Source organism: Archocentrus centrarchus, chromosome 13 (genome assembly GCF_007364275.1).
Source record: "Archocentrus centrarchus isolate MPI-CPG fArcCen1 chromosome 13, fArcCen1, whole genome shotgun sequence".
Taxonomy (NCBI): domain Eukaryota; kingdom Metazoa; phylum Chordata; class Actinopteri; order Cichliformes; family Cichlidae; genus Archocentrus; species Archocentrus centrarchus.
This window is the reverse complement of record NC_044358.1, coordinates 8,613,466-8,623,501: the sequence shown is the minus strand read 5'-3', so window position 1 is coordinate 8,623,501 and position 10,036 is coordinate 8,613,466. Positions and strand designations below refer to the sequence as shown.

Sequence of the window (10,036 nt, the reverse complement as noted above, 5' to 3'; positions counted from 1 at the left end):
ATTCATATAAAGGTGATCTAAACTGGTTAAAGAGTCACTTAACACTGAAAACCTGTAAGAGGGTTAGAGTATAGCAAGCTTAAAGCCAATCCTACTTCACAGTACAGTACACCCCTGTGGGCTGTATTATTTAAACCCTGAGGGTAGTGTTTAGTTCAGCATTATGAATGCAAATACAATGACGCACATTAAAAGAGAGTGAACAGTAAAGTCAGAATAATGGAACAATAAAGTTTGAAGTTTTTTTCTTTTTAATTTTCTAAGAACAAAATTCTCTCTGCGCACCAGACATGAACGCGCAGAATTGAACAGGCAGAAATTAAAATTAAAAAAAAAAAAAAAAAAAAAGTGATAAAAGTGGCAAAAAAGAGCTTTTACAAAACCATGTTGTCCACAGCCACTGAAGCACCTGCGCATAAAACAGGATCTTTCAAATGTTCTATGACAGGTTCCTGTATAATACAAAAAGTAAAATAGACAACATAAGACTGAAGACACACAAGAACTGATACTCTAATGCCAACCCGTTCTCACTCTCAGGGCACATATACAGATGTCCGAAGCAAAGTGCCCAACGACAGGGGAGTGAGGAGAGGCGCTGGGGTGAAAACGTGTTGACACACCATATCTGGGGGATGTATACCAAAAGCTTAAATGCTTGTTAGCATTTGTTAAGTTTAACATATCAAATACAAGGAATCACAACTGCATTGTGAGAGGTTACAATACATGAATTTTTTTTTTTTTTTTTTTTAAATCTGCCCCCCCCCCCGTCCTCAGTGTGTCACAAACAGTCATGGTCTAAGCACACGTGAACATGGGAATGGAGGACCACTCTGCTGCTTCCTGGATACAAAAGGATGCTCAGTTGGCGTGCTGAACAGTGGAGAAGCACAATTTGAGGGTGTAAGGGTAGGGACCAGCTACAGAGAGAAGAGAGAACTCACATTAGCTCACCCAAAACAGAGAACAAGGAAAAAAATGCTGCAAGAACACTGTCAACTTTAAATCAGAATTCAAACTTCTCATCTCTTTAGTTACAACTAAAATCCAGGAACCTGCTCCAGAAAGCTGGTTTATTGAGGAAACTCTGGGTTTCTGCGGCATAAAGAGGGTGAGCTAAAAGTGGACACGTGTAAAGGCTAATTTACACATGTAGTAGTGCTTTTTAACTTTAGCTTCCTTGTTTTCCAGTGAGTTATTGGTTCTGTCACTAGTTAGCTAACAAACTAATGCAAGGCTGTTAACGGCAACCAACCAACACAGTGACATTAAGTTCTGTACGGGCACAAAATGGCGTTACACATGCTCTAAAAACGGTGTAAATGAGCCTTTATACATGTAGTGCTTTATGTCCACTTTAAACTCTGAGTTACCAGAGTAACAAACTCTGAACCTAACCTTCGCTGTTTGCTGACAGGTTTGTGTATACACAGCTGCTTGCTGTGTGGAAAGTCCATGCAGTTCAAAATTTTGGTCTGAGCGCGACCCAGAGATGCTTCATCTAGCACTTACCTGGATTTTTCATTTGGTAGTGGTTTATCATGGCCAGAGCTTCCATAGCATCATTAATGGACTCCCACTCTAACAGACCTGAAGCACTACGGTCACTGGGAGCAGCGCCACCTGGTGGTCACAAGAAACAACAGTCAAGAGATGCAGAAATATGATGAGATATTAGTTTGGGTTTAGTTATTGTTTTAAATGTTCAGTTTTCCAAGTTTTAAAATCACAAGCTGATAATACTGTAGTTTAATGTTAAAAAAAAGAAGTTGATTTTATTTCCGTTTAAACATCCAAGCCAATCCAAGCCATGTAGCACCATTTTCTTCATGTTCACTGGCATAAATCAAATACATGTCGTGAGGAAGCAGATTTAAAAGCAGCTTACTTTTTCCTGTGAACATTTTGACATTAACAGGGGGCTTGACACCAATCTCGTCACAAATCTGTGGAGATGAACACTCATTAGAGACTGCACGCACAACACTTTTGATTGAAATGAGTAAATTGAATTAAATTAAATTGACTGATTAAATCAAGAGAGACCTGAGAGAAGATCTCCGGTGAGGCTTCTGGCTGGGCATTGAAGAAGTGCAACACATTGCTTGGGTGCTGGATGCGGTTTTTAGCTGCTTGTTCTGGGGAGGTGAACCGGTTGTTCCTGGAGCCGTGGAATTCCTTAAAGCTGCTCGTGCCATCTTCTAGCTCATAGCACTGACCGGGGACAATAGCCTGCTGCTTGGACACGCTGCAGCAAAGAAAAGATTTTAAAAGTCACCATTTTAAAGTTAGGTGAGACATCGGAGACCTGTGAGACCTACAGAGGAGGACTTGAAGTTTGGTGTTGCTTCAGGTTTAATCCTGCATTTTCAGTGTTATGGAGATGGTTCACAAATACAACCCACTTTGGAGCAGCTCAGAATTTATAAGAGATCAACACATGCAGTACCCACTGCCTACTGACCAATCAGTTCTCAGGTAATTTTCTGGAAACTGATTACCAGTCCTGGAAGATCCCATGGATTAAAATGGACAGACTATAGGAGAATGTGTAGTTTTAGGAGTAACTTTAAATATAGATATTTTTTCTCTGTTGGCTGCAAACAGGAATATACCCCTTAAACAGGACACCAAAGCAGAAGTGGCAACAACTGCAGGTCTTCTAATGTCTAGATACAAAAGGGAGTCAATCCCATGTTAAAAGTTCCACTTTACAGGTACTTGTACAGCCTGCTTTATGTCTTTGGACAGTTTTCTCCATAACTGATTTTATTTATTTTTTTGGTAACTCCACATGAATAATTGAATGAGGCTGCTTTGGTAGACTGTGGTGTCCCAGCACAGGCAGGTGGAGCCAGTCATTCCGCACTGCTTTTGTGCTTTTGGTGCATTTTAATCCATTATCTACCGTATTTTGCGGACCATAAGGCGCACCGCATTATAAGGCGCACTATCAATGAACAGGTCTATTTTCATACATAAGGGGCACTGCTGATTTTTGAGAAAATTTAAGGATTTTAAGTGCTCCTTATAGTCCGAAATTGTACATCATGTGTACACAGAATTCGCTTTGTCGTACAGACCCAGACATGTCTGTGGAGCTCAGCACGAGGATGTCGTGAATCAGGTTGCTCATAGTCTCAACTGTTCGGGTTTAACTCACCACACATTCAGTTTCTGTCCAAACAAGAAGTTGTTGTTGAGGTGAGTGATTGCACGATCCACTGCGTAACAGTCTCCCATCTCCACCATGGCTGCCCCGGGCTTACTCTTCATGAACTTCACCTGCAGAGAGTTGAAGAAAGGACTGATCAGTGTTCTGCTATTTGGTGGTACCTTCACCTAAACAGATAAGGATCCATTTGTTAGTTTAACTCAGTCCGTGTGTGTGCGCGTGCTGATGGAAAAGTGCTCTGTGCTGCATTTGTTAAGGTGGAAAATACCGACTCAGGGTTGCAGCCATGACACAAAAATGGTCTTTATCTAAAAAGCTGGAAGGAGTCACTTTGTGTTGACATTCCTTTGCTTTAGTCTCAGTATGATATTTTGCCTGCAGGTAACTTCATCCTGCAAACCAACTTTTCATATACTTTCCAGTGTATTTACATCTGAAAATTTATATTCACTGTATAAAAACTAGGGGTGGGACTTTAACGCGTTAATTCCGATTAATTAATTACGGGGAAAATAACGAATTAAAAATTTTAATCGCACTTTGCACCGTGGAACGTTTCTCAGTGCAGAAGTTCCAGGCATACAGATTAAATCGACGCACAATGTCAAAAATTCAGGAGCCGCATCGTTTGAAGGACCCGGCCCACGAAGACCGCAAAGGCCGGAAGTGAGCGGCTAGCCTTCATATCAGCATCACCTGTCCTCACCTGTAGCTCATGTCGCCTAGCAACTGTGAGTGCAAAGCACAGCTGTGTAAAAGCAGCTGTTAAACGGAGAACGAACTTTTTCTCCTTTTTGTGGTTTAATTTTAAGTCTTTAATTCAAAATAAGCTGTTAAAACAAGCATGACACATTTCAACATCAAGGAATACAGCTGAGAGAATGATTAATTTCCAACTATATTAAGTGAGACATTAATGTTGAATAAAACTATCCAGTTATGAAGCTTAACTTTAATTTCAGGAGTTTGCTTATCACAGGAGCACTTCTGCCCTTCGTTGGTCTGTGTAGTAGACTGGTGGGAAAACAAAATTTTGAAGTTTAAGCTTATGTATATTGATTCATTCATCAACTAAACTTAAATTAATATTTATCATGTTAAATATTGAAATGTGATTAAAATGCGATTAATTTTGATTAATTAATTACAAAGCTCCTAATTAATAAGATTTTTTTTTTTTTTTTTTTTTTAAATCGAGTTCCACCCCTAATAAAAAAATGTAAGATATCACATCTCTACTGAAAAAAGTTTTACTAATATGTTACTAATACTAATACTAATATTTGGATAGGTGCCACAGCAGCTGCAGCAGTTACTAGAGGTGTTACAGTTTCGTATGTTGATGGTTTTATGTTTAAATGTTTGCTCATGCTTCACTTTGGTAATCTCAGGTTCCACTGTTGAAAAGTGTTTTGTTTTTATGAATTGGTGGATTAGGTTTAAAGTTGATGTAGGAGATTTTAAGTTCGGTATAATTACTACAGCACCCATATGAAGACCCACAGGTAGGACACCCCGGTCTCAAACATGCACCAAAATCTTTTCATTAAGTGCCTTAAACCCACACTCTTCCTAATGCAGCAGGGGTGAGTGCTGACTGCTGAAAACTTCTGGTCCTAAAAAAAAAAAAAAACAAAAAAGGAAAAACAACTGCTGGCTATCACTTCTGTAAACACCTGAGTTTATGGTCTCAGCCACTCATTTTGGCTCATAATGAGGGAAAAAAAATACATCTATTGTGTAAATTATGGTCATGTTAATTGTAGGAAGTTGTGCCCAATGCGGGCCAGTATAAAGAAAGCAGGTTTAAGATATTTCGGCTTTAAAGTGTATGATTTACACTGTGGCAACATAAGCATCAGCTTCACAGCTAAAAAAAAAAAAAAAAAAAAAAAAACAGTTTCTGACCCGCTCTACGTTCCCATAGAGACAGAAGATGTTGAAGACACAATCAGCATTCATCTTGACTGGGTCCAACCCGTACACCATGACAACTGGAGAATCAGCATGTGCGCCATACTCGCCAGGAGGAGGGGGAGGTGGTCCATAGCCTGGCCCATAACTTCTCCCGCCACGCCCTCTCATTGGTGGACCCATACGACGACCCTCGTAGGGCATTGAGGAGTACATTTCTGTCACGTATTTCAGGTGTGCGACTAAAATGTGAGGCAGCGCAAATATCGGGTTAGCTAAATTAGTTGTCTAGCCTAAACTGAGCCCTCCCGAGTTTCTAATGCAACTTTTACCTTTGGTATTTTTGGTGAATTAATATGTGCCTACACCTGAGACAGCTCTAAAGGTGAAACAGACATAATAAATGCCCCCCCACTCTCAGAGCAACTTCTTCATATCACCTCAATGTTTGGAGTGGTTGACCGTAGTGATGTGTCACTAGCAAAGGAGCCGGCTCTAAGAGTCAGTGCTTGGTAGTGAATCAGAAGAGCCGACTCCAACTGAATGAAAGCCGGCTCCTGATTATGAGCTTTTTTTTTTTTTATGTGAAAGCTGCACATAATTGGTTAAAATGTGTGGCAGAATCTGTGTGTCTGCACAGAGCAACAGGGTGGGTGCACACACCACACAGATCAAATACAGAGGGAGAGGTTCTTGCAAAGACTGGAAAGAAGAAGAGGAAGTTGCGCTTTACATAGAGGCTACATGTGGGAACGGTGAGGAAAATGATTGACAGAAAATATAGTAAAGTTCAGACAAATTTTAATGTGATAGGCAAAGTGTAGACTGTGCAAAGTCATTAGTAATTAAAGTAATTCATTTTACATATATTTTTTAAAATAGAACCTGAGTAGCCGTTTGGGAGCTGAAAGAGCCGGCTCTTCTTTGGGAGCTGAGCCTAAAGAGCCGGCTCTCTGAAGAGAGCCGAACTTCCCATTAACAGGTGACCGTACTCACGTGGTGCATGGCGCCTTTTAGGAGTTATATTAGCTCAGCTAATGTGACTCAGCTGTTTAAGAGTGGAAACAGGTTTCTTCAACGGACTGTTATAATGCTACTTTAACTGTAAGACATGTTTCGGTTAACTCTGTGGTTACTTACATGGAAGCTCTGTGGCTCTCATAAACTGTTTAAACAGGAATCTTAACCCGGATTTGGCTTTAATATGTAATCAGACCCCTGTCCTATGGAGACCCGTTTCATTCAAAATGAAATGAATAAATAAATAAATAAATACTGCTATTCATAAATTATTAATAAATATTCCATGAAATAAATAAATATCCCCATGAAATAGAATATTTGTAAAATAAATATTTTTCTTATTTTATTTTAATTTATTTCAAAATTTATTTATTTATCTATTTATTTATTTATTCATTTATTTATTTCATAATGGAGTTTTATTTTGTGACACTTTTATTTTGTAAAGCTATTTTACGTATTTCAGTGACTTTTATTTTTTTAACCCCGTTTTTCATTTGAAGCTCTTTTTATTTCATGTTCTTATATTCAAATGAGGGGGCGGAGTTTATCTGTGGGTGTTTAATTTGGAGCGTGTAGAGTGCAGCAAGCCCTCCGCGCCACCAGAGAACGCTGTGAAGGTCCGTTTTTCTTAACTAGAACTGTAAAAACATTAATTTACTCGAGCACACGAGCTTATACCGCTTCGTTACGTTAAAATAGCTCATATTTAACGTAACGGGTGTAAGTTTGAGCATGAATGTAATTACGAATTAAGTTTATTTGTTGTTTATGCTTTTCTGCTTCCTATTGGACTAAAGCATACCACGTGTTTAAGGAAGGCGGGAGAAGGTCTATTTACTAACGCTCGTAGAATTAAAAACCTGGCGGGACAATAACGCCGGATATTCATAAGCTCCTTTTCTCATGAGTGCTGCTTTATGCAACGGCCTGAAAGAAACAGCAGTTTAGATCCGGACCGTGAGTGAGAGAGGCTGTGCGGGGAGTGACTCGGTCTCGTCCGACAGTTTGTCGGTATCGCTTCTCGGCCTTTTGGCTAAGATCAAGTGTAGTATCTGTTCTTATCAGTTTAATATCTGATACGTCCCCTACCCGGGGACCATATATTAAATTGATTTTTGGAACAGGGAGATGGAATAGGGGCTTGCTCCGTCCACTCCACGCATCGACCTGGTATTGCAGTATTTCCAGGAACGGTGCACCCCCTCCAAACACGTATAAAATCAAATCTCCACAACAAACATTATCTTAACTATGTTGTTAAAAAATGAGGCAGTTCCAGTGTAAAACGTTAACAGGCTGCTCAGCTTCTCAGTTTACTCAGCCTCATTAAAAAGTGTCGGGCAAACAGAACTTCACGCTGTCATGTAGCTGACTCAGCAGACACACAGTGACAAATATTAAGCTGACAGAACTGGATCATTTAGAGCAGGGATCCTCAAGTCCAGGCCTCGAGGTTCGGTGTCCTGCAGGTTTTAGATGTGTCCCTGATCCACCACACCTGAATCAAATGACTGAATGACCTCCTCAGTATGCAGTCAAGTTCTCCAGAGTCCTGCTAATGACTTCTATATTTGACTCAGGTGTGTTGAAGCAGAGACGCATCTAAAACCTGCAGGACAGCGGCCCTCGAGGCCTGGATTTGAGGATCCCTGCTCTCAGAGAACATCTCCTGTCTTTATTTCGTTTTTACAAATGATGATGATTTGCACTGAGTGAAAGTGTGTTGGTGAGATTGACTTATTCTTGTAAGTGTAACTTTCTGTGTTTACTGTGTACTAAATAAATCTGATATCTTTCTGAAGTAATAATCAATAATAATGAAATCCCTACAAATAAATAAAAGGTACCAAGTCTATGCTATTTTGGGGGTTAATTACAAATCTGGTTTTCCGTCCCAGCAGCTTTTTTGTATTTTCAGCTTTAATCCACCTAAAAGTCTCAGCTGAGCCGTTCACTGAATTAAAACATGAGAAAAGTGTTTTCTAAAGGCAGCAAAATGACAGTCCCACAAACACGACGGTGTCCTCTTCAAAACATTTGTGCGTATATCTGTGAGCCAATGAAGAGCGTAAATTACTGTGAAGCAGTGTGTCCAGCTTTCCTGGGATGTCTGGAATATGTCTGCCACTTTCTCATTTAAGGTATCATCTGGACAGGAATCATCCTCGGTGAGGAATATTGAAACGGTTTGGGAACGTAAGACATCAATAGAAATCAATACAGTAACTTTACTGAGTTTTTAGTGTATGTGCTGCTTCAGAAGAAGGGCTCATGACATATTTGATACTGGCAGCCTGTCCAGTATGTACACATGTACACCCAGAGCAGAGTCCTCAGAGTGCGAGTGTAACTCATTAGACTGGCTGTTACAGCGTGTAGGCTAAAGTCTGTGTTTCGCTTCTTTCCCTTTAATTACAGGAGGAGGAAGAAGTTCAGGGGTGTGTTCAGTGTGCTGACATCGAGTCTGTTTAAACATGGACTCCAGTCAGGTCCTGTGATTAACAGCACAAGTGGCAGGAGAAGGTTTTGGATTTTTTTGCTCCTCCTGAGCCTACAGTTCATGTTTTTCCTTAAGAGCAGCTGCCATCGTAACAAGAGCAGCCCTTTCAGTCTCTGCTTTGAGGCATGCTGATGAGGTTGACGATTTCAAAGACCCATGACTGCAGTGACCAGCTGTCAAAGCTGTTTCACCACCAACATTGGAAATGCTGTCATCTGGTCCAATATCATCAATACCAACACATCACTGACCACAGCATCATCTTTATCACCACATTCATTGTTATCAACATCATTGTCATCATTACCATTGTCTTTACACTGGTCTTTGACAGCCACTTTTCAATTTTCTCTATAATTTCTTTATTACTGTGCATTTGAGTTTCAAGCCATTCATTTTGTTTCAACATTTCATCCTCTGCTATTAATCATTTCAATGACTTGTGCAATTCTTCTGTTTCTGCACTCAGTAGTTGCTGACTTTCCTCTTTTAATTTGTAAAGTTTCTTTCCTTTTGATGGGATATTATTTTTGCTTCCAGTGCTTTAACTGTAAGTTTGGCTGGTCTTTGATTTCACCTTGATGTTCACGTATGGAGCAAGCAGCAGTGCCTCAATATCCATCCATTAAAACATAGTTTTCCAACTTATGTAGTGGTGATCCAACCACCAAAAGGCCACTTCAGGGAATATGAAGCCGTTTCCAATGTGTTGTGGTGAAAAAAACCTGAGGTCTGCCAATATTTTTTAACTCTTTATTTATCATCTAAAACCTAAAAACATCTACAAAAACTGAGTGCACAATTAAGAGATAAAAATGAGCTCCAAAAGACAGTGGGGGAAGAAGGAAAAAAAAAAAAGGGGGGGGGGGGGGGATAAAAACATGGTATAATCCTCAGAACCAACAACTACACATGGTTGGAACACTGTGGCTTCCTCCTGGCTCTAACCTGTACCCCTAAGAGCTTCCTTAAATAGGGTAAACAACTAATCTAAAGCACGTGCACCCGGTGCCCAAGTGACACTACAACATAAACATCTACACCTTACCAGACAATATTACAAAATTGACAACAATCAATTTCAGAAAATTTGTCCTTAAGCCAAAATGGTGCAATATTCTCACTAGGAAGTTGTTGTTTGATACTGTGAAAGGTACAACCAAGGCTAGGTAGTTAGCGATGATCTCACTGAGTAACTTGTACTCTACAAACAACATTGTTATAGAGTGACAGTGGGAAAGCAGCTTTGGGTCATCCCGAGTCCTGAACTCAACCTGATAGAACAACTTTGGGATGAATTAGAGCAGAGACTGAGCCAGGCCTTCTCTCCAACATCAGTGTCTGACCCCATAAATGCACTTCTGGAAGAACGGTCAAAAATTCCCATAAACACTCCTGAACCTTGTGGAAAGCAGAAG

At 40.0% G+C, this 10,036-nt stretch overlaps 1 protein-coding gene and 1 non-coding gene across 2 annotated transcripts; one reads left to right on the top strand and one right to left on the bottom strand.

Annotated features, from left to right (window-relative positions):
* Positions 1 to 734: 734 nt before the first annotated feature.
* On the bottom strand, positions 735 to 5,308 carry LOC115790083 (heterogeneous nuclear ribonucleoprotein L-like). The gene is made up of 6 exons (XM_030743751.1): positions 5,087 to 5,308; positions 3,167 to 3,288; positions 2,050 to 2,251; positions 1,892 to 1,949; positions 1,516 to 1,626; positions 735 to 923 (listed from the first exon to the last, which is right to left on the bottom strand). Exons 1-6 carry the CDS (start codon positions 5,306 to 5,308, stop codon positions 865 to 867), a joined length of 774 nt encoding a protein of 257 aa, XP_030599611.1. The 3' UTR covers positions 735 to 864.
* A 1,823-nt stretch (positions 5,309 to 7,131) lies between these two features.
* On the top strand, positions 7,132 to 7,322 carry LOC115791375 (U2 spliceosomal RNA). The gene has a single exon (XR_004020917.1). It is a non-coding gene; the product is annotated as a U2 spliceosomal RNA (small nuclear RNA).
* Positions 7,323 to 10,036: the final 2,714 nt, after the last annotated feature.

Coding starts and splice junctions, on each gene's coding strand:
- LOC115790083 (XM_030743751.1), bottom strand. CDS start 5,308: ATGTACTCCTCAATGCCCTACGAGGGTCGTCGTATGGGTCCACCAATG. Junction 2,252..3,166: donor GGACAGAAACTGAATGTGTG/GTGAGTTAAACC, acceptor TCTTTGCTGCAG/CGTGTCCAAGCAGCAGGCTA. Junction 1,627..1,891: donor CAAAATGTTCACAGGAAAAA/GTAAGCTGCTTT, acceptor TGTGACCACCAG/GTGGCGCTGCTCCCAGTGAC.